The 27973-nt window shown below is 59.2% G+C and overlaps 1 protein-coding gene across 1 annotated transcript; it reads left to right on the top strand.

Moving 5' to 3' along the window:
- The first annotated feature begins 108 nt into the window (after positions 1–108).
- Positions 109–27380, top strand: RRP12 (ribosomal RNA processing 12 homolog). The gene is made up of 34 exons (XM_075534990.1): positions 109–349; positions 712–938; positions 3339–3422; positions 4711–4787; positions 5246–5354; positions 5507–5623; positions 6831–6969; positions 7098–7225; positions 8315–8413; positions 8838–8929; positions 10398–10509; positions 10679–10776; positions 11068–11182; positions 12310–12452; positions 12556–12677; positions 13976–14040; positions 14137–14299; positions 14622–14776; positions 15006–15073; positions 15548–15641; positions 16331–16489; positions 16571–16651; positions 16801–16906; positions 17045–17152; positions 17550–17707; positions 18503–18594; positions 18691–18852; positions 18952–19127; positions 19294–19422; positions 21910–21959; positions 22830–22902; positions 23466–23533; positions 23835–23917; positions 24799–27380. The coding sequence occupies exons 1-34, from the start codon at positions 211–213 to the stop codon at positions 24899–24901; spliced, it is 3894 nt and encodes a 1297-aa protein (XP_075391105.1). The 5' UTR covers positions 109–210; the 3' UTR covers positions 24902–27380.
- The last annotated feature ends 593 nt before the right edge of the window (positions 27381–27973 follow it).

The following is a 27973-nucleotide window of genomic DNA, read 5'->3' as shown; positions in this document are numbered from 1 at the left end:
TTCTTTCCAGCGTCTCCCACGCAAGAACCTGGCGGACCCCAAACCGGATGTTGCTTGCTGTTGTCATAGCAACGAACCACGAGACCGGAAGTTACGTCAGAGGAAACGGAAGTGGAGCGGGACCGGGGCCCCACGTGGGTGCCGTACGCGTTCGCACGTCGCGGGAAGCCGGTCTTCGCTCGGCGCGCTCTCGGTGACGGCCGGGGCGCCATGGGGCGCTCGGGGAAACTGCGGTCCGGCGTCTCGGCTAAGCTGAAGCGCTGGAAGAAGGGCCACAGCAGCGACAGCAACCCCGCCACCTGCCAGCACCGCCAGGCGGCCCGCAGCCGCTTCTTCAGCCAGCCCTCAGGTAGCGGGCCTGGGGCCGGGCGCCGGCAGTGGGAGACGGGGCTCGGGGCCTGCAGCCCAGGGGAGTGGCGCCCCTTCAAGGGTCGCAGTCCCGGCTTCGTACGAGGTCGGACCTGGAGCCCGGTGGGAAGGCCCACCCTTCCTCCCAGGCGCTGGGAGTGCAAGGGGCGCTCGTGCCGTGGGCGCCGGGGCGGCACGTTTCCCCCTGAGCCCCTTTCCCTTTGCTTGTCTGCGTTTCGGACGCCCTCTGGGCTGATGAGCGCGTCGGGTTTGGGGTTTGGACCCCCGCCTTGGCTGGTCTCCTGGCCTGATGGAGGAAGGGGTGGACTTGGGCCCTGACAGGCCGCTGCCTTGGCTTCTCAGGAAAGAGTCACCTGACCGTTGATGCCCTGAAGCTGCATAATGAGCTGCAGTCCGGGTCGCTGCGCGTGGGCAGAGACGAAGCCCCGGAGACGGCCATGGAAGACGGGGAGCTGGCCGTCACCGAGAAGTCCTCGGGCACCTTCCTGAGCGGCCTCTCCGACTGCACGAACGTCACCTTCAGCAAAGTGCAGCGCTTCTGGGAGTCCAACTCTGCGGCCCACAAGGAGGTAGGGGCCAGGGGTGGAAGCGCAGAGCGGGCTGACCGACTGGTGCTTTTTCTGGCCCTCCAGCTCGGCCTGGAATGCTGTGGGGTATTCCTGGATGATGTGTCATGTTTCCCACCCGCTGTCACTCCCTTGTTAGCTCCAGGAAGGCTGGCCTGTAGCAGTTAAGCATTCAGCTGTTAACTGAGCGGTCTGCCGTTCAGACCCACCTAGGTCCATTTGCTCCACTCTTCAGGACTTTGGTCCACCAGGATTTTTCGCAAACATGTAGGGACATGTAGAATCTATTCCATGCCACACAACACACCCGGGCAGCTCTCACTTTCTGCTTTTTCTTTTTAAAAAAATAATTGATTTTCCTGCTTTTTCTAAGAACAGCTTCCCCCCACTGAAGTATAGAGTTCTTGAGTGTAAGGGTTTATCTCAGCAGGACTCCTTTCCATGGAGTATCATCATGATACATTTTCCTTCCCCCAAGAGATGTTTCCCAAGTTAACTGGTGCTGAGTGACAGCGGTTACAAAGGAAGTTTCTGGCGAGACCTCAAGCGGAGCCCTGGTGGCGTAGTGGGTGGTGAGCTGGGCTGCTGACTGCCCGGCCAGCTGTTTGAAACCACCAGCTGCTCCGCAGGAGAAAGATGAGGCTGCCGACTCTGGTAAAGATTGACATTCACAGAAAAAATACACAGGGGTCGTTCTGCTCTGCCTGTAGGGTGGCCGTGAGTGAGAATTGATTCAGTAACAGTAGGTTTGCGTGTTTGTTTTTGACCCAGAACTCAATGACGCGTTTTATAGGATTTTGACGTCTTTTAAATTGTACTTGTTTATATATATATATGTACCATAGAAAGCAAAACAGAATTCACCACCGAGTCAATTCCCACTCAGAGACCCTGTATATAGAGTGTTTGTTTTATATATATTGAAAATTTCTCAAATGAACATGTCAAGATCCTCAGTGGTCCTAAAGAGGTGACAATAAAATGGGAAAGTCACTCTCTAGAGTTGACTCTTCAGGCAAAGGTAATCCCCATGAGCACCTTGTCCTCCCAGCTCAGTGCTGCCCTGAGACTTGTGAGATGAGCCAGGTAGGTCATTTTACTTGATCTCCTATCCACCTGGGGCAGGGGGAAAGCCAAAAGAAACCAGGAAAAGTTATTTAGATAATCTATCTCATCTCATTGACTGATATATAAAAATAGACACAAAAAATTTGACATCAGTATCTAAATATTAGGAGAGAAACAGTATACCGTTTTTATTACCCTACCGTAAGGCTTCATTCAACATCCAGCATGTATATGTCCAGATCTAGATGCTAAATTTATTGGACGGGTTTGCGTTATATTTATTTGGATGAGCTTTCATTAAAAACTACAGTTGAACAAGTAGATTCACTGGCGCACAGTGTCCTGGGTAGATGTTTTCTCAAGAACCGAATTGAGTATTTGTTTTAAAATGAAGATGAACCATCTTGGAAACCCTGACTAGAGTCGCTAGCAGTCAGAATCGACTCGCTGGCAGTGCGTTTGGTTTGAAGGTGCTGTCCTCCACCAGAACAGTCACTGTTCACCGAAAGGTTGGTGGTTTTCCCCCCCACCCCCGCCACTCCACCAGAGAGGTGTCTGCTCTCCTAGAGCCGTTGCTACTGTTTCTAGGTACAGTTAGGCCAGCTCCAACCCATAGCGACCTTACACACAACAGAACGAAGCACTGCCCCGTCCAGGGGCCATCTGCAGCCACTGTGTCAGTCTAGCTCCTTGAGGGCCCCCCTGTTTTCCGCTGCCCCTCTACTTGACCAAGCATGATGTCTTTCCATCGGGACTGGTCTCTGCCAAGTTCGTGAGACACACAGTCTGGCATCCTTGCCTCTATGGAGCACTCTGACCATACTTCTTCCAAGAGAGACTTGTTGAACAATGGCAGCCTTGGAAACTCTGGGGCAGTTCCTTCTGTTCCGTCCTGTAAGGTTGCTGTTATGACTTGGAATCTGCTGAGTGGAACAGAATACTTGACGAAACCCCTGTGAGGCCATTTGATCTTTCCAGGTTGGTTGCTGCCGTGAGCAGCCAATCGTGTCAAGTACATGTGTACATTCCTTGCCCTCATCCTGAAAATGTTTGCTCTCCACTTAAGCCCTTGGCATCAGCTCCTCATTTCCCCTCCCTCTGAGCCCTTGATAATGTATACATTATTATTATTTGGGCATGGTGTTTGCAGCCCTGTGCACGCAGTTCTCTGAGACAGCACCCTAGAGGTGGAACTCCCAGACGTGTTGCGAGTCTTCTGTTTGCTCGGCCCTGCAGCCTGACGCTGCGGGCTTTCTCAGGAGGGTCGCTCATGGAGACGCCGCGGGCGTCTTTAGGTCTAGCAGGCGTCATCGGTGTCGTCTCCGTCCTCTGCAGATCTGTGCTGTCCTGGCTGCCGTCACCGAGGTGATCCGCTCCCAGGGAGGGAAGGAGACAGAGACCGAGTACTTCGCAGCTCTGGTGAGTGGGTGGGTGCAGCTAGGTGGTGAGTGGTCGGAACAGAGAGAAAAAGTCAACTTGGAGGGGGCCCCTAGCATCGAGAAAGACAGCCTCCAACAGGTGGGGGCCCAGCAGTCATTCTCAGGTGGCTGCTGGGACTGTGGTATGGGCCACAAGGTTCTTGGAAAACAGAAATCTTTTTTTTTTAATAGAGATCTTTTGCTCTGTTTTTTGTCTTTTGATCTAGGACACAGAGTTTGATCCAAAATATTCTCTGGAAAAGAGGGCTTACAGTGTAGTGTGGTCCAGAGATCGCAGGGCTTCCCAGGACCCTTTGTATTTGTTTGTTGTTTTTGTGAGTGGGGTGGGTAGCCATTGCTATAAGAAGACCACACACCTCTCTCCGGAGCTCTTCTGTACACGCACAGTGGAAGTTTTCCAAAGTTACTTGGTGCCTGATGACGTTTTTAGTGTGGGATTGGGTCCTGTGCATTAAAAAACGGCCTCAGTTTTAATTTTTTTTTTTTTTTTTTTGGCAAATGCCAATAGCCACCACCCACATACAGCACACTGGGAAGGGGCCTCCCTCATACTGAAGACGGAAAATGTTTGAGAGCCGCTGCTCTGGAGCAGTGGCTGGCAGCTTTGGGCCAGATCTGACCCAGGGGCCACCTTTGTGTGGCCAGAGAGCCAAGAGGGGTTTCCGCATGTTAGGAAGCTTGCTTCAGCACATACATTCCCCAGGAGCTGTGTGCATGAAGGACTGTGTGCGGCCCACAGACCCGGGGTGTGGATGAATTGACCCTTCACAGAAAACGTTCACCAAGCTCTGCTGTAGAATGACACAGTAGATACGCTAGCCCTCTGGGGTCTGGATCCCTGGTGGCATAGCGGGTACGCATTGGGGGTCAGAAGTTGGAAACCACCTGCCATTCCAAGGGAGGCTTTCTATTCCCCTCAAGAGTGACCGTCTTGGAAACCCACAGGGCAGTTCGACCCTGCCTTCCAGTTCCAGGGTCACCAGGGGTCAGCATGGGCCTGACGGCAGTGAGTCGGGTGGTTTGCCCTGCCCCATGCAGTGCTCCAAGCCCTTGCATGTCACCTGCCCTTCAGAGAGACCTCACAGCCTAGAAGGTGGGTCCCAGTTGGATAACCATGTAACAGATGTTGCTATTCCACCTCACAAACTGGGGCAGAGGAAGATACCCCAAGTCACACCACATGTCAGCAGCGGAGCCAGTGGTGGGCAGGTGGTTTCCCTGCCCCCTTCCCCGTTTGCCTCTCACACCACCCCCAATCCACCCCACAGATGACAACGATGGAGGCGGTGGAGTCCCCCGAGTCTCTGGCAGCCGTGGCTTACCTGCTGAACCTTGTCCTCAAGCGGTGCGTGCAGGCCCAGGTCGCGGTGGAGGGATGAGCAGAGTCAGGGCTAAGAAAGGAGGCTCTGGTCTCAGGTGGCAGTCTGCGGCACCAGGCTCTGGGGCAGCTGGAGATGCCGGGCCACGGAGAGGGGGTGTAGGGGGCGTGGTGTCCTAAGTGGGGCAGGAGGAAAGGGCTTGGAAGGTTGTCACAGCCTCTCTGGAGATCCGTAGCCCAGGGAGAGGATGGCTGTGGGCTTGGGGCCGTCTTGTGGGTGAGGTGGATGTGCGTGGTGGAGACAACGAGGGAGTGGAGGACCTGGGCTGTGACGGGAACACGCACTGAATTGGGTGGCAAAAACGTGCGCCTCTGTCCTGTCTGTGTTGCTCCCCGGCTGAGGGGCGGGGCCAGCCATGCCTCCTTGTCCCCCTCCCATACCGGGCATCCCCAGGCCGCTGACCCTCTGCGCTCTCTCCCCACAGCGTGCCCAGCCCGGTCCTCATGAAGAAGTTCTCCGACACCTCCAAAGCCTTCATGGACATCCTGTCAGCCCAGGCCAGCCCCGGCAGCTCCACCTCCGCCCTCCGATGGGTGGGTCACCTTTGTCGTCACCCCCACCTGGTTGACTAAAGCCTGGGTGCTCCCAGGACCCACAGACGGAGCCATTTGAGACTTTCTAGAGTTGGTGAGAACCGCTTCTCCTGTCCCTCCTGAGCTGAGGGACAGTGTCTGTCTTCCTCCAGGTCCTCTCCTGCCTGGCCACCCTGCTGCGGAAGCAGAACCTGGAGTCCTGGAGCTACCCGGTGACCCTGCAGGTGTTCCACGGGCTGCTGAGCTTCACCGTGCATGCCAAGCCCAAGGTGGGCCTGTGGGGCCCAGAGCACCCCCTTCAGCCCAGCCCCATCAGCCGTGCTGGTGCCGGCTCCTGAGCGGGGGTTGGAGCTGGGGCTCTGAGTGCTGGCTTCGCCCCAGCTCTGCTTCCTAGGCCTCGTTTGCTAAGATCTCGCAGGCCGAGTGAGGTCTCCCTGAAGGCGCTTGGAGCACTGCCTGGGACAGTACAAACTGCATGCCAACTCACTGCCTTCGCGCCCATTCTGACCCCTGACGACCCTGGAAGGCAGGGCAGAACTGCCCCTGCGGGTTCTGAGACTCACTGTTGATGAGAATAGTCCCTCAGGAAGCACCCACCCTTTCGGCTGCTCACCCATCCTCCTGCGACATGGCCTCTCCTGCAGGGGTCAGACACTGATCTGTGGGCCTTGGGGGTCTCACTGGTGGATCCTGGGGTTACTGCCTGTTCTGTGCTGTGTGTAGCCTTAGTCTCCGGACGAAAGTGGGGTGCGTGATAATGTCTCCCTGTGGGACAGGGCTCTGGTGGGACTCCCAGCACCGGCGGCCCCCACTCTCTCCTCCCGAGATGTAGGGCTTGGGGCACTGGGCTCATCCAGCCCTAGTCAGGGCTATGCCTCAGGCTCCTTAACCTAACAAGGTCCAAAGCTCAATTCCACCAGCATCTCCACACAGGAGAAAGAGTCCTGCAGGTGCCAGTGTCGCCATGTGATTCCTTGGTGCCCATGAAGGGCGCAACCCGCTTTACCACCCACCCCTATTGAGTGGGTTCTCACTCCGCACTAGTGTGCATCCGCCCCAGGGATAAGTGTGGTGGGAGAACAGGCCCCAAGCAGCCATGCCAGCAGGGCGATGTCCCCGATAGACTCCCTGGACACAGGGTCTCATCACAATTGGGGGCGCAGAATGCCCGTAAAACGCACCAGCAGCCTTTGCTTCCTTCTGTATGAAGCCCTTTCGCTTCCGGAGTTTCTTCCCATCTGTCTCCCCATTGGCCTGTGCGTGGTCTGCTCCAATCCGGGGGCAGGGCTACATTGGCAGCCTCGCGAGGAACAGAGGGGTGGGGGCTGGGGGGCCGGGTCAGCCTCAACCCCAGGGCTTGCCGTGCTCTGCAGGGCAGGCTTTCACACCCATGTACAGGCCCGCCCTCAGGACGGCACTGGGTGTGAGGTAAGGGGTCCTGACCGGCCCTGACCTCTCTCCCTGCCTGCCCCTCAGGTCCGGAAGGCAGCCCAGCATGGTGTGTGCATGGTGCTCAAGGGCAGCGAGTTCATGTTTGGGGAGAAGGCCCCTGCCCATCATCCCGCCGCTGTTTCCACTGCCAAGTTCTGCATCCAGGAGATTGAGAAGTCCGGAGGTGGGAAGCCAGACCGAGGGCAGGGAGGTGGGGCTGGGGGACATGGTAGGCAGTGACCAGCATGGCCGGCCAGGAGGACAGGGGCTGTCATGAGAGTGGGCCAAGGTCAGCACTGCCCTCTCTGCCAGGCTCCAAGGAGGCCACCACCACGCTGCATATGCTGACGCTGCTCAAGGACCTGATGGCCAGCTTCCCAGAGAGCCTGGTCAAGAGCTGCAGTGAGACGTTTCTCAGGGTCATGACCTTGAGCCATGTGGTGAGCTCGGGCCCCAGAGCTAGGGTAGGGGTGGGGGGTTTTCCCTCCAGACCTCAGGCCACAGCATGGCGCTGGGGCAGCTGCCGGGTCATCCAGCAGGGCCAGAGGTCTCCCAGCCCCATCTCAGGACAACCTGCCCATCAGGTCTGGTGACCGTGGAAGCTGGCCTTGGAGGGAGATCTGCTCAGAAGGAGGCAGAGAGGCTGCAGGCCCTCGAGAGCCACCTCCTATCTGCCAGCTCACCTCCAGCCAGGGCCACACAGTGACTCTCGCTCCATGGGTTTTCACTTACTTACATTTTTTGGTGTTCTTTTATTTTTATCTACTTACTAATGAGTCAATAGAGCAGCCTTAAAGATGGTTAAAACAGTCTTCTGAGCCCTGCCACCCGGTGGCGTAGTGAGTTACGCAGCGCGCTGCTAACGCCAGGCCAACAGTTTGCCCTCACCAGTGGTCTTTGGGAAAACGATGTGGTTTCTGCTCCCGTGAAGAGTTTCCGTCTCGGAAAGCCACAGGGGTCTCTGAGCCACTGGAGTGGCCTCGATGGCACTGCTTTTGTTTGGAGCAGTGTCCAGGGGCCCTGGGACTGCCATGGTCAGGCGCTTGTCTGTGTGCAAAACCAGCCCAGGACACCCCGGCGGCACTGCGACTCCGGCACCCCAGCCACCTGACGGCAACCGCGTGGTTCAGCTTATCTTCGTGACTCTCCCGTCGTGTTTGCTCAAACAGCTAGACTTTTTTATTCTATAAATAACGATGCTGTTTAAAGAGGGAGGACGCCATTTCAAAATACAAGCCTTGTTTTCCCTCCAAGTCCATTGTCCTCCGATAAATGGTACAGGAACGTGCTGGCCCTCCTTCCAGACACTTCTCTCAGTGGGGGGACACGCACATGCCCAGGGGAGCATGAGGGTGCTGCCTGCTCCTCGCACAGCGCCCTCGGTGGCTCACCGCCACATCTGGAACTTCCTGTTCCTCCCCTGGCTTTGTCTGAAGTGATCAGAATTTTCTCAGTGGGCGCCCAGGTGAGGGGAACCCGCGTGAATGTGGCCTGTCCTCTCTAAGGCTGTGTTGTGTCCTCCTGTCCAGCTGGTGACTGCCTGTGCCATGCAGGCCTTTCACAGCCTCTTCCATGCCAGGCCTGGCCCAGGGACCCTGCCGGCAGAGCTCAATGCCCAGATCATCACGGTGAGGCCTGATAGGGGCTGGGGACAGGCACCCCACTGTGCTAGTGGGGCGAAGAGAGGATGGGCTGGGCTGTCTCGTGGGAGGTCATCAGCAGCTGGGCAAGCAGACGGGGGACAGGCCACAGAGATCCCATCAGGGACCTGACTCTCCTCTGGCTTCAGGCGCCTCACTTGGCCCTGGGGGCGGTGGGGGTCATTTAAATGTTAACCATGGTTTCATGGGGTTAACTGACAGACCCCTCCCTCTGTCCATGGATGGCGTAGACACCCCCAACTTGTTTAGAAAATGGGCATTTGTGCCCGTGGGTTTTCTCGGAGGCGGCGACTACCGTCAGACTCAAAAGGGGCTTGCGGGCTCAGGGCTGGGCAAGGGTGGGTGGAGCCTGGAGGGCTTGGATCCAGGGTCACTGTCACTCCTCCCCCAGGCCTTGTATGACTACGTCCCCAGCGAGAACGACTTGCAGCCCCTCCTGGCCTGGCTGAAGGTCATGGAGAAAGCCCACATCAACCTGGTCCGGTAGGTGCCACGTGGGCGTAGGTGCCTGGAAGGAGGGGTGGGACAGACCTGGGCCAGAAGCTGAGAGGTGTGGTTCAGCTCCCCAAGGGCTGGTCACATGTCTCCCCCGAGGCACACAAGGACAACCGGCTCCGGTCTCTTTCTGTGAGGCGTGAGGCAGGATATGGGGACGCCTGCCGTCTCCGCCAGGCCTGATTGCCTCCCTGCCTGCTCGTGTGGCTGGATCGATGGTCTCCAAAGCCCCTCTGGCTCCACCGAGCTGTGGTTCCGCTCTGCCCTCTGCCTGGCCTTCTGTGAACCGGGCCCCGTTCAGTGCGCTGCACCTGCTGCTGAGCCCCGCCGAGCACAATCTCCTTGTGAAGAAGCTCGAGTTTGGTGCCGCCGAGTCGATTCTGGCTCGTGATGGCGTTTGGAGGGCAGGGTGGAGCCATCCCGGAGTGTTTGCTGGGCCGCCGTCATTAGGAGAACAGACCACCAGGCCCTTCTGTATCACCACCGCCTGGGTTTGGACGGCCAGGCTTTATGCTATGTTGGCACCTTTAGGCGTGACCGCCGCACCAGCAGCGTCCCTCAGGAAGGCCTTATGCTCTTCTCATCAACTAACATCTAGGCCCTGCCAGTCAACTAGTCATGCAGGTTGTTGGGTGGGTGCTAAGCCAGGCGTGGGGCCCACCCTTGTCTCCCTCCCCTGGGCTGCCTTCCCTCCAGAGGGGCTGGTAAACGGCCGGGAGGCTCATCCTTCTGACCCGCTGTCCTGCTGTCCACATCCTCTTGTCAGCACGTGGTAGGGTGAATCAGGAGCGCCACGCCACATGTAGCCCGCCGCTCTACAGGCACTCCCAGCGCAGGGCAAGCCAGGGACAGCAGAACCACCGGGTGGGTCTGCACAGGGCGGGAGAGTCTCGTCTTCCTTCTGAGCAGGACTGGCGGGCTCAAACTTGGGGTTAGCAGCCGCCTGGCGCACCGCCTTCCTTAAGACCCTGGTTGGTGAACGCCGGCCTTTCCCCTCCGTGGGCGCCAGGTGTTGCTTGGTCTCCACGAGCTCCGAGAGAAGCAGGGGCCACGCTGCCCGGGGTGAGCCCTGAGCCCGTGACCCGTGGCTACAACGTGGCGGTGGTGACGGCACTTTACCCCCCCGGGTTGTCGCACGGTTTTGGTGACTCGGTGTCAGATCATCGCGTGGCACGTGTGTGTGGGCTGGGCAAACGGGAGCTGCTGTATGGATCACGCTCTGGAAGGTGTTTGAGAACCTTACCTTGGTTGCCTTGGAAAGTGGGGGTGAGGGTCGGCCTGGTGGGTGCGAAGGAAGCCACGCGTTCCCGCTCCTTCTCTGGCCCCTGCCCGGCTTTCTCAGCAGGTGTGGTTATGACTGGCCCGGCCGCACGTGCCCTGCAGGGGTTGTTGCGGGTCAGCGGTGGCCGTCTGGGTAGCGCAGGCCAGCCCTCACAGAAGCCCTTTGTCCTGGCAGGCTGCAGCGGGACCTGGGGCTGGGCCACCTCCCTCGCCTTTTCGTAACCGCGATGACCTGCCTCCTTTCCCCATACTCGCAGGTGGTGGCCGCGGCCACCCAGAGCCTCAAGGTACTGCCCCCTCCTAGCTCCCCAGCCCTGCCACCACCCCCTGCCGCCCTGAGCTGGGTCCTGGGAGGCGCTCCGGTTTCAGGGGTGGCGGGGGATGAGCCTTGCAGTGGCCTGGGCAGGGGTGGGTGGCACTGGGAGTGGCCAGCCTGTCTGTGCCTTGTCCCTGCAGGAGATCCTCATGGAATGTGTTGCTCCGCACATGGCCGCCATCGGCTCCGTGACCACCTCGGCCCCAGCACCTGCCCAGTATGTCGCCAAGATGTTCAGGTGAGAGCGGCGTGTGCAGTGCTGCCCAGAGTCCCTCCCTGTGGGCCACGCACGAATGTCTAGTCTGCTAGTTTGGCCACTGGCCCAGCGGTCCTGGCAGGTTTCTCCAGCTTTCTAAGCCAGTGTCCCAGCTGAAGGTGAAACAGGCAAGGACAAGGGTGGCGTCCCTCTCAGGTGTGCGAGCTGGGTGTGTGCTGTGCGGCTGCTCGTTTTCCCCCTTGCCCTTTTCTGGGGTCCTGGAGCTCTGGCGCACTGGGAGTGCAGCCCCGACGTTCTCCCTCTCCCTTGCAGGGCCGTGGAGGAAGGCCTGACGTACAAGTTCCACGCAGCCTGGGGCTCCGTGCTGCAGCTGCTGAGCGTCTTCTTCCAGGCATGCGGGCGGCAGGCCCATCCTGTGATGAAGAAGGTGAGGTGCGGGCTGGGGACCACATGACCCTTGGGCTGTGTCCAGGGTTCCCCTGGAGATTGGGCAGTGGGCTCCTGGAGGATTGCGGCAGGTCTCTTATTAGAGGTACACCTAGCGCCACCCCTCCCCACTGCCCCCCAAGAGAGCACCAAGGAAGGCAAATGGACCGAGGCGGGAGGAAGGGGAGCAGGCAGGAGGCTGCATCCTCCGTCCCCACCTGCCTCCTGGTTCTGGAACTGCCGGCAAGCTGGCATGACCCGCCCCGTTCACACCCTGTCTTCCTCCTTCACTGTCTTAGTGCCCTGTTGTGAGCCCATGCTGTTGCTGGTTTTTCACCAGCCTCAGGCCCCAGCCTCTTGAGCCCTCTGGCACAGTGGGGAAGTGCCTGGCTTTTACCCAGCATGTTGACAGTTTGAACCTGCGCGGTAGCTCTGAGCGAGAGCCAGTGATCCACTCCCAGGAGACCTCAGGAGAGGGGTAGTTCTGCTGTGGGGTCACAGGGAGCTGAAGTGGCCTCAGCAGCCCCAAGAGAAGCAGGGCCCCAAGCAGATCCCATCTGCTCCCTGGGAGAAGGCGGGACGGGGCTCCTCTGAGAGGCCTGCCAGTGCCATAGCCCAGCGGGGTCAGAAGTGAGCCCGGGTCAGAAGTGAGCACAGAGGGCCAGCTCCTCGGTGCTCGTGGGTTTGCACACAGTCACCCGATGGGCTATCCTTTTGGGTTTGCTCACCATCATCCCGTGGGCTGTCCTTGTGGGTTTGCTCAGGGTCACCTGTGGGCTGTCCTTGTGGGTTTGCTCACCATCGTCCTGTGGGCTGTCCCTGTGGGTTTGCTCAGGGTCACCTGTGGGCTGCCCTTGCCTTTGCAGACTCCCTGTTTCCAAGGTAGCCGGAAGTCTAGACATGTTAATAAAATCTCATGAGTCTGATTGTTGGTTGTGGCTGACTCATGTCCCCAGAACAACCCCTGTCCCCGGGTCATTTAGAGGTGGGGCCCCAAAGACCGGGACCTGTCAGTTTGTAGCCTTAGCTGGTCCGTCCACCCGCCTGCCCCCCAGACCTCAGCATCCTGGAGCCTCACCCTGTCAGTGGCCCTGACAGCTCGTGGTCTGCCTCCCCTCTCTGCTCCAGTGCCTCCAGTCCCTGTGCGATCTGCGCCTGTCCCCGCACTTCCCCCACTCGGCCGCGCTGGATCAGGCCGTGGGGGCCGCTGTGAGCAGCATGGGCCCTGAGGTGGTGCTGCAGGCCGTGCCTCTGGAGATCGGCGGCTCTGAGTAAGTGTGGCCCTGAAGGGCTTCTGTACAGGCCCCTGCAGAGTCCTCCCAGGGCGCCTTTGGCCTCACTCCTTACTGCTTCCTCTTCCCCCACCCCTCCCAGAGAGACCCTGGATTTCCCACGGAGCTGGCTACTGCCCGTCATCCGGGACCACGTCCGGGAGACCCGGCTTGGCTTTTTCACCACCTACTTCCTGCCCCTGGCGAACACCCTGAAAAGCAAAGGTACGGGGCTTCTCCGGGGCCTCCCCTGCCCCGTGGCGCATTGGCAGCTCAGTCTGGAGCTTCCACTGGGGCCTTGTTCCTCACCCTGGGTCACGAACACGCCTGCCCCCTTTGCCCCATGAGAGCTCTTGGAATAGATATCTTTCAGTTTGTGTAATATGTCTGTTTACTTACATGTATGCACGTGTACGTATCTAAATGTTCATGTGTGTATGTGTATCTGCACGTGTGTATATCTGCATACACATGCATGTATCATGTATTGTACATATGTGCAGGCGTATGTGTGTGTGATAAGAGGGAGCTTCAGACAGTTCCTGACGAAATTGCATTTCCACAAACGTTTGGAAGACTCTTCACACGTCAGTACACTTAGACGACACACATGCACATGTGTGTGTATCCCTGGGCCAGGGTAGAGGTCGGCAGTCCCTCGGTAATTTTGGTGGTCTCTGTGCTGGCCTGACTCAACCCAGGCAGGGAGTTTTCAAGTTCTGTTCAGGGAGGGCGCCACTGCCCTCTATTGGCTGTTCAGCAGCACAGTGCCTGGGGTGGGCAGCCTCCCGTGCGTGCGATGGGGCCCAGGGAGGACAGGACCACCCCTGTTCCTGACTGGGTGGGACACAGGAAGCATACTGAACTCCCTCCCACAGCTCGCTGAGAAAATGAAGACTGGGTTTTCTTTAATGCGTCTCATTTTGCTCTGTGTTAAAATACCATCATCTTCTTACCAGACTGGACGGACACATGTGGTTTTCCCTCTGGACAAACTTAGGAAATTGATGACATGCCCTTCTGTTTTTAAGAGAGAGAGTGGGGGGGAGAGAGGGGGTGTGTGGGTGGGTGTGGGTGTATGTGTGTCAAAGACCATGCAGAGGAGCCCCCGTTAGCTTGTGTGTGCCCCTGTGGGATTTTCCGAAGGTAAAGATTATGCACCGACTGTGAGTTAGCAGAGGAGTTCTGGTGGCGGAGTGGGATGCACCTTGAGCTGCCCACCACCAGGTCCGGGGTTCAGACCCATGCTCCATGGGCGGAACATGAGGTTAGCGGCTGCTGTAAAGATGTGAAGTCTCAGGAACCCACAGGGGCAGTTCTGCGTGTCCTGTAAGGCCGCTGTGAGTCGGAATGGACTCGGCGGCTGTGGGTTTGTTTGGGGCACCCGTTACGTGTTCATTTATTATGGAACAGAAGTCACCGGTGGTCCCACCCTCACCAGCAGGCTTTGGGTTTTGATCAGAGTGACGTCACTGGCCAGGAGGGGGTCCTGGGTCATGCTGTGTCCTTGTCTCACATTCCAGCAATGGAGCTGGCCCAGGCGGGCAGCACAGTGGAGTCCAAGATCTACGACACGCTCCAGTGGCAGGTATGGCCCCCGTGGGTGCAGTGTGAGGGGGGCGGGGGGCAGCTGCCACGGTGTGCTGGGCTTCGTCCCTTCCCTGACCATCGCCTTCCGCCCCAGATCTGGACCTTCCTGCCCGGCTTCTGCACGAGGCCCACGGACGTGGCCACCGCCTTTAAAGGGCTGGCTAGGACGCTGGGCACGGCCATTAGCGAGCGCCCTGACCTGAGGGTCACGGTGTGCCAGGCCCTGCGCACCCTCATTACGAAGGGCTGTGAGGCAGGTACGTGTGGGCTTGGGGGCGACAGGGATGGCGGGCCACCCTGCTTGGCTGCGGCACAGGCCAGCCGGGGCCACAGGAGGTAGTCCATCGCACTCAGTGTTTAGAGGACCAAGGGGTTTGCAGGGGCTGCAAACCAACCACCAGCTCTGGTCTTAGTCCCTGTGCAGGCCAGTGCTGTGGACTAACTGGATTAGGTGTTAAGGGGGGCTGGCACTCGGCTGGCAGGGGCTGTGGAGGTTCTCAGTGCCCAGCCCTCTGTCTCTCTCGGCCCCTGCGGGGCCAGCTGCTGCCCCTCTCCTACAAACTTCCATCTTGCTACCAGCGGCCGACCGTGCCGAAGTGAGCCGCTTTGCCAAGAACTTCCTGCCAATCCTTTTCAACCTGTACGGACAGCCCGTTGCCACCGGAGACACACCAGCCCCTCGCCGGGTCATGCTGGAAACCATCAAAACATACCTTACCATAACCGAGCCCCAGGTGAGCATTCCGGGGTGTGGACACATGCTCTCGGGCCCAGGGTTGAGCATGTCGGAAAGGTGAGACCCTTTCCACCTGGGCTAGCTTGGGGTTTGCCATTCAGACAGCAGCAGGTTGCATCCCAGTGGTCGTGGCTTGGGCTGGGCTGGAGGCTTCTGGATGAATGTCCATGGAGGGAAGGGTGGGGCTGCTCGGGCCTGTTCCAGATCTTCCGCTTTCCCACCCCCAGTTGGTGAATGGCTTCGTGGAGAAAGCCAGCGAGAAGGTGCTCGACCCTGCGAGCTCTGACTTCACCAGGTACCGTGCTGCTCAGAGCTCCCTGCTGAGCTGGGCAGCCCAGGCAGGGGTGGGGGGAGCACCTGTGGCTTCTTTCTGGACAGACTCGGGGGAATCTTTCCAGCCTGAGTGGCCTAGTTCTACCACGGGGCCTGAGGGGTTTCTTTTCCTGGAGACGTGACATGCCGCCTAGGTTCATGTCCCAGCCCCACCTGCAGGCCGTGTGACAAGCTACTTGCCCTCTCCACCTCAGGGTCTGATTCTGTAAGATGGGCCCGACAGCCGCTGGCTCACAGGGTTGCCATGGCAATTGGAGAAAACATGTGCCAAGCACCGCGGATGGTGCCCAGTACATTCTGAGCTCTATCCCAAGCCTGCTTCTCCGGGCTTCTGTCCCCTCACCCTGCTTCTTGCCCACTGCCCCTGCCCCCAGAAGGCTGCAGACCTCAGAGGCAGGGCCACCCCAGCTGACAGCACCTGCCCGCTCCCCTGCAGGCTGTCTGTCCTGGACCTGGTGGTGGCCCTGGCTCCTCATGCTGACGAAGCTGCAATTAGCAAGCTGTACTCCACTATCCGGCCCTACCTGGAGGTGAGCCCTCCAGAGACCCTGGAGGGGAGCCGGGCCTCCCTTACTGACTGCACCCTCTGCTGCTGCATTCTCCTGGAGGGGCTTCCCCCGCCACGGCCCGTGTGCCAAAGTAATGCAGCGGAGCTGAGGCCTCGCCCACCAAGGCTCCTCGCCGGCAGCCCCAGAGCAGCTGCTCCTAACCCTCCCCGTCCTGCCTCTGCTCAGAACATTCCCCCCTGCCCACTGTGGCCCACCACCATGCCTGCACAGCTCCACGGGGCCCCTCACCCTGGGTCCACCTGCCCAACCTCGGCAGAGGTGCCCGGGGTTGGAGGACAGTCAGTGGGTACTGTGCAGACCCGCACTGAGGGATCAGGGCAGGGCCAGGGGCCCCCAGGGCAATGCGGAAAGGCCCGGTTGCAAGGTAGGCAGAGGAGGAAGGAGCGATTAGAGGGTTCCGGCCAGGAAGAGTAGCTGCTGCAGAAGCCGGAGCACCCATTCTGTGTGGGCGTGGCATGTGCAGTGGTGGGTGGTCCCCGTGCCTGGCACAGGAGTGAGTTCCTCGCTGCCCAGGCCTCAGGAGCAGAGCCAGGTTCTTCTCGGAGCCCCCAAGCCACGGTCACCATCACAGTGGTGCTGGGTGCTCTGAGAAGGCCTCCCCAGGTGTGACTGGCCACCCTGACCGCACTGACCACCACACCCTCTCCCAGAGCAAGGAGCATGGGGTGCAGAAGAAGGCCTACCGCGTGCTGGAGGAGGTATGCGCCAGCCCCCAGGGCCCGTGCACCCAATTTGTACAGAGCCACCTGGATGACCTGAAGAAGACGCTCCTGGACTCCCTGCGCACCACGGCCTCCCCTGCCAAGAGGGTGAGGCTTGGGGTGGCCCCATGGGGTTGTGGGGGAGGGGCGGGCACCCCAGGGTCCTGAGTGTTGACCCCCGCCCCGCAGCCCCGCCTGAAGTGCCTCATCCACATTGTGAAGCAACTCTCTGGAGAACACGAGGACTTCATGGCTGCGCTGATTCCAGAGGTGAGGGGTGTGGAGCGGAGCCCCTCCCTGCGCCCCTGCAGCCCCAAGCAGTGGGGCCTATGGCAGTGGGCAGCTCGGGGCGAGGTTGAGGGTGGGGAGGTGGGCTTCTTTCTGTGGAGGCAGGTGCGCTCACTGGCCTGTGTGGGCAGGTCATCCTGTGCACCAAGGAGGTGTCGGTGGGGGCACGGAAGAACGCCTTCGCCCTGCTGGTGGAGATGGGCCACGCCTTCCTTCGGTTTGGCGAGAATCAGGAAGGTGAGGCCTGGGGGACGGGGATGGACGAGATGGACACTGTGCACGGCCCAGGGGCTGGCCAAGGCCCAGGACGGTGCAGGCAGCCTGGTCCCTGTGTGCCTCAGCCCCAGTCTCTGCCCCCCCCCCCCCCCACCACAGCAGCCCTGCAGCGCTTCTTAGTCCTGATCTACCCTGGCCTCGTGGGCCCAGTGACCACGGTCAGCTGCACCATCTTGGCTCTGACCCACCTGCTTTTTGAGTTTAAAGGTAAATGCTTCCTTCTCGGAGCCCCACAAGCCCTCTGGGTGAGAAACTGCCCAGAAGGTGGGGCTAGGGGAGCCTCTGGCACAGGAAACAGACCACAGAAGGGAGGGGGAAGGGTACCTGCTGCCCCGGGCTTTGCCCTCCTGCCCGCAGTGGCCTCCCCAGCCCAGCCCAGCCCTGTCCCCTCTGGGCAACCCTGTGAGACTTGGAGCAAGTTTCTTTTGTCCCGACCATGAAGTCTTGATGTGTGTACAGAATGCAACAGAGTCTCAGCCCCCCATCACCAGGGGGAGGTCGAAGGGCCAAAGCCTCTTCTTGCTCAGTGGAGAGTGAGGAGAGCCAGGCACGGGAGGAGGCCTGGCAGGGGCAGAGGCTGACGGCGGCCCCCTCCCCTCCACAGAGCGGCTGGGCACCCGCCTGGTGGCACAGCTGCTGGAGAGCGTTTGCCTGCTCTTGGCCTCCCGCACCCGCGACGTCGTCAAGTCCGCGCTAGGCTTCGTCAAGGTGGTGGTGGCTGTCATGGACGGGGCGCACCTGGCCAAGCACGTGCAGCTGGTGGTGAGTGCCCCTGCAGCCCACGAAGCTGCAGCCCGGCCCTGCCAGTGTCTCAGCCACACACAGCCTGTGCAGCCAGAGGTGATGGGGAGCCTGGGGACGGGGCCCAGTGAGGCCAGGAAGGTCCCGGTGTCCAGATTGCTCCCGGTGTCGTCCCCGTCCCTCTAGGGGAGCCAGAGGCCACAGACAACAGAACATAAGTCTCGGGGGCCCGTCATGTCTTGATTTGTCTTGCCTTTACTGTCCTGGATCCAGGCAACTCCATTAGACATGTCCCCACTCGGGCTGCAGACAAGTCTGGTCCTTGCTGACCTTCTGGGGGTGGGGACATCAGGCTTCAGCAAGCCAGGACTGCCCTCCAAACCCCAGCGTCCCCTTTCTAGCCGGGCTGAGACCCTGCCCCCCAGCCTGCCCAGGAGACACTGCGGGTAAAGGATCTGCTACAGGTGGTGGCCGTTACCTGTGTGGCCCAAAGCAGGCAGGGCGGAGGCTGGAGAGCAGCCAAACCAGAGGGGAGGGGACGCCCAAGCCCGCACTCCTGCCCCTGCCCCTGCCGCTTCGGCCACTGGCCACGTGCCCTCTGTGCTCGGCCTCCTCATCTGTAACTTAGGGGTAGGAGCAGCGTCTACTCACGGGGCTGTGGAAAGCACCCATGAGGTCGCTCACGGCAAATCTGGAAGATGTGGCGTAGGTGGAGTGGTCAGGGCTGGTGTTGTGAAGGGGCACTGAGGTGGACATGTGGCTACCCCACGCTGGCCGCCCTGGTAGGGCCGTGCTGAGACCGCGCTCTGCCTGCAGATGGATGCCATCGGGAAGCTCTCGGACGACATGCGGCGGCACTTCCGCACGAAGCTCAGGAACCTGTTCACCAAGTTCATCCGCAAGTTCGGGTCTGTGCACCCAGCCTGCGAGGGGCCCTGGGAGGAGGTCCCGGGCTGGGTGAGGCTAAAGGCAGAGCCCCTCACTGCCCTTCCTCGTCCCCTCAGGTTTGAGCTCGTGAAGGGGCTGCTGCCAGAGGAGTACCACAAAGTCCTGGTCAACATCCGCAAAGCCGAGGCCCGGGCCAAGCGGCACCGCTCCCTGAGCCAGGCTGCCATGGAGGAGGAAGAGGAGGAGGAGGAGGAGCCCGCCCAGGGCAAAGGCGACAGGTGAGACCCACAGTGGGCCTGCCCCCTGCAGCGTACAAAGATGGGGCCTGGCTGTCCTTACCCTGAAGGGCACCCCCTGACTCTGGGCTCTGTCCTCAGCATTGAGGACATTCTGGCCGACTCGGAGGAAGACGAGGAGGAGGAGAAGCCGGAAAGGAGCCGGGGCAAGGAGCAGCGGAAGCTGGCTCGGCAGAGGAGCCGGGCGTGGCTGAAAGAGGGTGGTGGGGATGAGCCGCTCAACTTCTTGGACCCCAAGGTGGCCCAGCGTGTCCTAGGTAAGCAGGAAGTGCCACCTGCTGCCTCTGCGAACAGGCCTGACCTGATCCAGGTTCCCGGGGGAGCAGCGGACCCCTGCCCCTCTGCCATCCAGGGTGGTTTGGGGCACACCACTGGACTGTGGGTCATGCCCGCCACCCCTCACCCCACACTCTGCCACCCCAGCCACACAGCCCGGACCAGGCCGGGGCAAGAAGAAGGACCACGGCTTCAAGATCAGTGCCGACGGCCGACTGATCATCCACGAGGAAGATGACGACGGAGACCAGATGGAGGAAGAGGAGGGCACGAAGGGTAGGGCCACCTGCCTGTCTGTCCCGGGCCAGGCCTGCGTGCATTCGTTTGTTCATTCATCTCTCTTAATCACCCGCTTGCTCCCAGGCAAGACCTGCATTCATTCATTCATTCATATTTTCTCTCTCTTTCGCTTGCTCCCGGGCCAGGCCTGCATGCATGCATGCATGCATTCATTCATTCTTTCGCGAGCCTGCAACCATTTGTTGGGCAAGTAAAGTGGAAACAGAAGTTTCTAAGATAACTTCCTCAAGCTTGGTGTGAGTTCCTCGCACACTGACAAGTCTTATGTTACAACCATGGGGTCGTCCAACCAGACTGACCCCCAGACGGGGTTTCCCTCGTTGCCCTGTGTGATGGGCTCACTGCTCCGGAGTCTCCTCTCTCTCCACCCTCCCTTCTTAGTGGTTCTTGGGCATTTCACTCTGCTTTGGGTGGGAGTTGACTGCAAAGCACCGTGGTGTCCCGTTGAGCGATTGACGCTCATTCTGCTTCAGGGCACTGGCTCCCGAGCCCTCGGCGTGATGGCACTTCCTCCAGGGACCCCTGCCTCCCTCCGCCCATCTCTCCTGTGCCCTTTTGACTCTTGAACCGTGATCCGGGCAGATGCTGCCCCTTTGGTCTGCTCTCATTGATCGGAGGGATCTGTTTGTCCCCCAGGGGCTGCTGCTCACTTGTAGACCTGGCTGTGGTTGGGCTGCGAGGTGGTCCCGGGGAGTGGGCCTTGTTCCCACGCAAAAGTGCCTGAGGTGCTTCATCTGTGAGCCCCAGGACTTTGCTCGCAGAACTGTACCTGGATGCTCTTGCAAATACAGGTGTAGAAAGGTGCTTTATCCGTCCCCACGTCTCCGTGCGTCCTCGCTCGTCAGTGACTGACTGTGTTGCCCTGCGGCTGCGAGGGGACTTGTGGTCACGGCGTGCTTCTTCGGCCCTGGCTCACCCCGCAGTGCCTCCCTGTGCCTGGGTCACGGTGTGCCCGCTGAGGAGTTGCCATGCATGCTGCCCCACCCATCCTGGTACCCGTCAAGCACGTGCGTGCTTTTGAGGCACCACCTTTTCAGGACTCCCTGTGTTCGTGGTGCTCTCGTGCTCATCTCGCCCTTTGGGACCGAGTGACTTCCCGCAGTGTGGCATCCCCAGGTTCCCCGACGTGATGAAGCATTCATGGACTGATCCTCATCCTTGAGCATGGCCTAGCACCCGCCCCAGAGTGGTCCAGAGACTGACTGCTTACAGGACGCAAAGCCCCCACTCTTCTCCCACAGAGCCGCTGGTGCCCTGTGTGTAACCACTGCACCCCGCTTGGGGCCGTGTAGGATAGCTTGTTCTTCTTCCATCGATGGGCGCCTTTTCGGTGCTGTGAATAACGTATGAGCACGTACTGAGTCTCGTTACGGGTCGGTCCCACTGCTCAGCCTAGCTAGCTCGTCAAGGGACAGCTGGATCCCCCGAGCTCCCGGTTTCTGATTGCTTAAGGAAGGGGCCTCCCACAGTGACATTTTGTCATCCTACCAGCAGTGGGTGCGAGGCCCAGCCTGCCCACTCGAGTCCTCACCCACGTGTGGTTTCCTTTCGCTTTTCAATCATTTCTATTATTGCTGAGGTGAGAGGACACCTCACTATTTTGATTTGCATCTCTTTCAAGTTGGGTTACAGTCTACAAGGTCAGCAGTTCGAAACCACCGGCTGCTCCGTGGGAGGAAGATGAGGCTTTTTGCTCCTGACAAGAGTTACAGACCCTGAGGGTCACTTAGCAGCAGGAAGAGCTGGACTCGGACAGAGCCTCCAGCGCCCTGGTTCATCTTGAAGCCCAGGCTCTCCAGCAGACAGCTGCCTTCTTCCCTGTCTTCTGCTCCGAGTGCCCTCACGTGCCTAGCCCACCCATCTTCACAGCAGGAGGGCAGCTCTTGTGTGAATTCCTGTTAGTTGGAGGCATAGCTAGGGAGCCATTTGGACTTGGGAGCTGGGTGTGGGGCCCGCGTCTGCCTCCCAGACGTGCAGCTCAGTGCAGTGATTTCACCTCTCTGTGCCCCGGTTTCAGCACTCAGCACGGACCTAGTTCCGGGTCTCAGGCAGTGTCAGTGAGCCCCTGGCTCTGTTCTCACCCCTTTTTTAGGCTCCTTGCTTCCCCTTGTCCATGCATTCCTGCTGCCAAGAACACCCTCCCTCCTTCTGTCTCTCCAGACGGTCCCTGCTCAAGTCCTTTGGAGCCTCCCTCCAGCCCCCTACCCTTTGGGCCTCATTCCCATTCCTGGGCGCCCCATCCTCAGCCTTTGCCTGTCACATGCTGCTGTTAGACATCTTTGGTTTGAGTGCAATTTCCTAGGGTTGCGAAGCCCGTGGCAGCGGGGGAGGAGGGGTCAGGTTTGCCAGGAGGAAGGTGAAGCAGTCCTCCTGGGAAGGCGCAAGACACGGGCAGGATAGGCTGCGGGACAGCAAGTGGGCTACCTACATGCTCACAGGCCTCCCTCTGGTCCCTCCTTCCAGGTGAGGAAGAGGAGGTAGCTGACCTGATGGAAGATGTGACTGTCCGGAGTGTGAGTGATTCTGCTGGGGTTTGGGGAGGTGTCCCTCAGACCCAAGTCCCTTTCCCACACTCCTGTCCTGCTGCCCTGCGTCCAGAGTGCCGGTGGCAGCCCCAGGTTGTCGGTGCAGGTGTGCTGGGTGGTGGGTCAGTGGGAATTGGTGGTGGCCATCAGCACTGACTGCTAGTCCAGCTGGAGGAAGGAGGCGGCAGAGCTCTCACGCCCTGGCGGCTGAGGGTACGTGCCGCACAGGCACAAAGCATCTCTCTGGAGGTCTTCCATCTCCAGAGCCAAGAACGTTACCCCCTTCCTGTTGGACTGGCAGCAGGACAAAGGGATGTGTCCCCTGCTGTGCACTTTCACTGTGGAGACTAGCTTGCAAGAGGCCCCTTAATGCTGCCCCAGAGCACAGGGTCTCCCACCAGCCTGCATGTCCCCGGAGCACAGGCATGGAGCTCTGTCACCTGTGTCCCTGGGCCTGGTACTCGGTGGAAGATCAGTGAGTGGGTGGCTCATGGGGGCTGAAGAGGAGCTGTTTGTGAGACAAGGGCCTGGGGGTGGGGTGGGGGGGCTGCTGTCTCAGGGTTCTGGGACCTCCTCGCCGTGACGCAGGCAAAGTAGACAGGTGACACGCAGGCAGTGGTGTGTGAGGTGGGCTCCGTGCTGAGGCCTTGCAGTGGAGACTCGTGATTGGTGTGATCAAGAGCAGTCAGCTTGCCCTCGCTGAGCCTTCATTTCTTTGGCTGCAACTGGGGGGTCGCGTGCTCACCAGAGGGCCTTTCATTTCATGTCCAGCGCAGGTGACTGCTGCCTCTCCTGTGGTTACTCGTGCGGATGGCCACATGCCCTTGGTCACTAATTTCCTGTCTTTTGACTCTACAGAGAAAATACCAGAAGCTTAAGCAGCGCCAGGAGGCTGCTGACGAGGAGCTGGAGACGCCCCCGCAGTATCGAGGTGAGCTTCCAGTCTCTCTCAGGGCTTGCTGGCCCTTGTCACCGGGGCCTAGCCATAGAGCCTCAGCGCTCCTCCTGCCCCACTTCCCCCGGCCAGAGCCCCTGCAGCCTCTGCTCCGAGGCGAGATGGTTTGGAGCAGAGCCCAGACCTGGAGTCAGGAGGCCCCGGCCCGGCTGCTACTGAGCTGTGTGGCACTGGTCTGGTCATGTTAAGTGCATCGTCCAGAGTGTTCACAGCCACCTGCCTTTCTCCCCGTGCTGGTGTAGAATGCAGAGGGCGGAGGGGGGCAGGGGAACCTTGCAAAGGCTGAAGAGGACCAGCAAGTTACGAGACTTGGCTGAGGTTGAGCTGGTGTGTGGCCGAGCTGGGACCTAGTCTGTGGACCTCCACGGGCGGTCTCTGCCCTTGGCTGGTGGGCACAGAGCCGCCTTCTGCCTTTCCCTCCCACCACCTCCTCAGCTGCTCACTATCTCCCCACCTTCCTCGGGTCTCAGGGCCTGCAGGAGGTGGCTGCCTCGCCTCACCTTGCCTCTGCCTGACCCCTGCCCCTCTTCTCCCTCTAGCTGGAGGCTCTGGCATCCATCGCCCTTTGGCCAAGAAAGCCAGGCCTGGGACTGAGTACAAGGCCAAGGTAAAGGCTGAGGGTCGGGGAGAGGGTGTCAGGAGGCGGCCCCACAGCCCTGCTATGTCTGTCACCTTCCTGGAGAGGAGCTCCAGGGTGGAGCTGACTGAGAAAGGGTGGGGGCAGAGGCGCACTGAGGCCTGGTTGGCACTTGAAGCATTGTCACTTCTGTGGAATTGCCTCCCAGAACTTTGGCACCACCTCAGCCTAGGAATGACGGGGAGGATAAGGGGCTGGCACAGTTGGGGTCAGTGGGGAGAAACCGGGAAAGAAGGCCACTCCTAGCTGACCCTCTCTCGTCGGGTAACAGAAAGCAAAGGGTGACATGAAGAAGAAGGGTCGGCTGGACCCCTACGCCTACATCCCCCTCAACAGAACCAAGCTGAACCGCAGGTGCGTGCTGCAGGCCGGGGGGTGGGGGCTCTGGGTTGGGGCTCATGCTCACAGAAGCCTCAACTTGGTTGCTTGGCGATCTTGCTGTTTTTCTTTGGCTTGAGTGCGTGTTCCTTACAGATGAGGGTGGGAGGTGCATGCATCTGACTTCCTTAGCATGTTCCTGGTGTGAGCACACACTGCTGTGGAGCACGGTGTCTGGCCATGTCGACTTCTGGAGCCCTGGGGCACTGTGGCTGTGCAGCCAGCACCAGCAGCTAGCTCCGGGGGCGGGGCCTGGCAACCTTAGAAACGAGGGCAGCTCTCCCGTCACCAGAGGTCGCTCCAGAGTCCCTCACTAGTGGGAAGTCAGAGTTGCTCCTGCTCTTTGGCCATTCATTAATTGGGGGTGGGGGTCAGGGCACTAGTGTGAAGGTCACATGACTGCGTATCCCAGTGTGCTTTGGAACTCACCCAGCAACAGAAAACACCTGCCACCAAGTCGATTCTGGCTCCAAGTGACCCTGTAGGTCAGGATCGAACCACCCCTGGGGCCTCATGAGGGGAGTAGGAATCCTTGTCTTTCTCTCTCTGTGTGGCTGGTGGTTTTGAACTGCTGACCTTCTGGGTAGTAGTCCAACACGTAACCACGATGCCACCAGAGCGCTGTGGAACTCACACAAATGGGAGTGGTGCTTCACACACTGTTAGTCACTAAACCCGCTCTGCTGAAGAGAAGCTACCACCAAACAGAAGGGAGCCCGGGTTGGACTGGCAGTTTCTATCCCGAGTGGATCCGCCCGGCCAGCAGGAAGCCACGCAGAAGCGGCTCGCCTGTGGGTATTGGGGCAGCAGCCTGTTCCACGTGAACACTGTGATCCCTCGTTTCCTTGTCCCCACAGGAAGAAAGTGAAGCTGCAGGGTCAGTTCAAAGGCCTGGTGAAAGCCGCCCAGCGGGGCTCCCAGGTGGGACACAAGCTCAGACGGAAGGACCGCCGGCCTTGAAACGCCATGCCCTGGACCAGCCCTGTGCTCCACCAGAGGCCCCTTTCAGCCCTCATCTTGACTCCAGCTGCAGGAGCTCCTGCCTGGCGTCAGACCGACTGGTTGGCACAGGGTTCCCATGCCGGGGCCAGGACACTGGATGCTCTGGAGGGGAGCCGCCCTGGCGTCTGCAGGTGCAGGTGTGGCCTCAGAGCCTGAGGAGGCCCACTGGGGCGCCGTGATCCTGCCGAGCTGGCCTATGACAGAACAGACAGCCCAGGGATCACCCGCTATCACCATACATCACTTGGTGGCTCCCACTGGCCCGGAATATGAGGTGTACCAAACTTGGAATAAATGTGACCCACCCCCGCCCCACATTAGCCCCGCCGATGCTTCCTCACCAGCCCCCTCGAGGGGAAGAACAGCATTCAGTCCTTGGCCAGCACCAGTAGGTTCCCAGCCTCCAGTCGCACAATGACAGAGTCTGACACTGCACCCAGACTGCTGGGCTGTGGCTCTTCCCCACCTGCCCCTGCCGGGCCTCCTGGCCTTCACAGTAACGGCAGCAGCACTAGGGACTTGGAGGCGACGGCGGTGGTGGCTGTGGGCTGAAAGCTGGGCACCTGCTGCCCCCAGACAACACTCTGGGCAGCTCTGTTCACTGATCCAACCCAGTGTTTACTGAGCCCCGCCACGTGCCACATGCAGGCCCATTCTCCTGTCCTGTTGGTCCTCCTCTTACCCAGGCCAGGGGCTCACCTGGCCCAGCCCTGGTGGGTTGGCCCAGTCGTGCTCTGGAGAGCCTGTGCTTCGGGGACACCTGCTCCTGCGGGGCGTGCTTTCCCTGCAACCCTCCCCCAGACGAGGAAAGATCACTTTCCCCAGATTGCCCCCGTTGGAGATGAGGCTTCCTTCATCCTAAATCCCTAATAGTGTTTGTTCCAGGTTAATACTTCTGGCTCTGATAATACTCCCCGGTCTGGGCCTCTCCTAGCCCCGCCTGTCCTATGAAACAAGACGACTTATCTTCCTAGGGCAACTCATGTCTTAATTGGATTCACTGACTGTGCGCCCCCCCCCCCCCCAAAATCTGGACACACTTCCCACGACTTAGGGCTGGGAAGCTGGGTGGTACCTCACTTCACCCTGAGGGGGTGCTCTGTATATGTCTTGGTCATATATGGCCTAGAATAGGACAGGAAGCAAAAGAAAGGATTCTGAAAAAGTCGGTTCTTTTAAGGATTTGCAAAGGTGGGGAGGGTGTTTAGCCCTGTGTGCCTTCCCCACGCACACCATTACACTTATGGACGGGATGTGTCAAAGGAAGCCAATCCTAGCCCTTTCTTAACTTCCTCTCCCGGAAATGCAACCCCCATGCCCCAGGGAGCTTGTGTGAAGTAAGTCTGGCTGTTGGCCAGCATTGACGTTTCAAACAAACAAACAGTGGAGCCCGAAGCCAAGCTGCTCATTACAGCTTGTTTTCCTGGGAGCTTTGTTTCCTTTCCCAGGTGGGAGGGCCAGGTGACCTAGATAGGCTGGTATTAGTATTGTGCTGAACTCCAGGTTTTTTCAGAAGTAGACTTCAGATGCATCTTATCTTCATGCGGAGGCAAGAATTAATCTGCCCCAGAAACTCTGCATTCTTGAAACATCTGTTAAGCAAATCAGTGACTTTTGTCAACACTGGGAATAAAGCAGGGCACCTCACTGCCTGGCGGAGAGTATCTGCCACATGGATTCGCTTGGTTACAGGGCACACAGGAAAAGTTGAGAACCTCCACCCAAGACCAGTGGTTCTGGATCTCATGGCGTTTTGGGCACCAACAGAATCGGAGGCCCTGCAGACTCCCTGCCCAGTCTTTCCTCTGCTCACTCAAAGCAGGGCAGACAGGTTCTCCGACCTCACCGAAACAGCAGCATCGCGTTGGCAAGGCTATTGGGTTATGACCCCTATTGCTACCCTTCTGGACCCATGTGGGCCAGGTGAAACCAGTCCCACTCCTGCAATGGTTCCCTTCTCAGCAAAAACGGGGCTGGTGGCAGGGTCAGTGGGCACGGTCCTAGCCTTCACTCCTGCAGCTGCTGTCTCAGTGGTAAGCTGGCCTTGGGCTCAGTGATTAGTCCCAGGAAGGTTTTTAAACTATTTGCAACATGTGAGTCAGTTCTACAAGGTTCAGTCCTCAGAGCCCTTGTCTCCCTATTGCTTTTCTCGGTTACCTTTGGAGCCCTCTGTGCGGCTTCCACACTGGGCTCCTCACCCCCAGGTCAGCAGTTTGAAACCAGCGGCTGCCCCAAAGGGGAAAGGAGGCTTTCTGATCCCGTGAGGGTTTCCAGCCCCAGGTGTAATCCCACCCAGCTCTCCTGTGGGTCAGAGTGCACTTGATGGCAGAATTGTACTTTGTTTCTTCAGAAAAGTGAACGCAGAAATCCAGAACCCCTCCACTTAGACTCACTGTTAACCTCACTGTATTTCACTGAAATAAAGCCGACAACTTAACTGCTGCGACTGAGTCAATTCCGACTCATCGTGACCCTAGAAAACTGAGCGGAACTGGCCCATCGGGTGCCCAAGCCTGTGATCTTTATGGAAGCAGACTGTCCTGTCATGCTCCCAGGAAGCGCCTGTTGGATGTGAACCTCTGGCCTTTTGGGTTAGCAGTCAGGGGCTTTAAAAAAGCTTTTGGATAAAAATGTTTCTGTTCCCTACAGCAGGGCTTGCAGCCTCCCAGTGTCGAAGCTCTGTAAACATTCTTCTCAATGAACCGCTCCGAGTACCTGTCCAGGGAGCAGTAGCTCCGTTCATTATAGGATCTCTAAGCCATCCATCAGGATGCTGCTGCTTGCACATGGGGCCTAGTGGCATCACTAGCCGCCAGACATATGAGAAAATGCCGCTATCAGGACTGCTTGTTCTATTTTTGATTCATGGAGAGGGCTGATTGTATTGCAGAAAGAGAACCCTGATTTGGGACAGTGTAAGCTGGCTCCCATTTCTGGAAATTATGCTTAACATGACGGCTGCCATTAGAAGACTTACCAAGCCGCCATGCTGATTGGCTCTGCAGGGGGGTGGGGGGGTGGCATAAAAGC

The sequence above is a fragment of the Tenrec ecaudatus genome, chromosome 16 (assembly GCF_050624435.1).
Source record: "Tenrec ecaudatus isolate mTenEca1 chromosome 16, mTenEca1.hap1, whole genome shotgun sequence".
Lineage (NCBI taxonomy): Eukaryota > Metazoa > Chordata > Mammalia > Afrosoricida > Tenrecidae > Tenrec > Tenrec ecaudatus.
The sequence above is the reverse complement of the archived record's forward strand: the minus strand, read 5'-3'. Positions and strand labels throughout refer to the sequence as shown.

Coding starts and splice junctions, on each gene's coding strand:
- RRP12 (XM_075534990.1), top strand. CDS start 211: ATGGGGCGCTCGGGGAAACTGCGGTCCGGCGTCTCGGCTAAGCTGAAG. Junction 4,788..5,245: donor CTGAACCTTGTCCTCAAGCG/GTGCGTGCAGGC, acceptor CTCTCCCCACAG/CGTGCCCAGCCCGGTCCTCA. Junction 16,652..16,800: donor TGGCTGCGCTGATTCCAGAG/GTGAGGGGTGTG, acceptor CTGTGTGGGCAG/GTCATCCTGTGCACCAAGGA.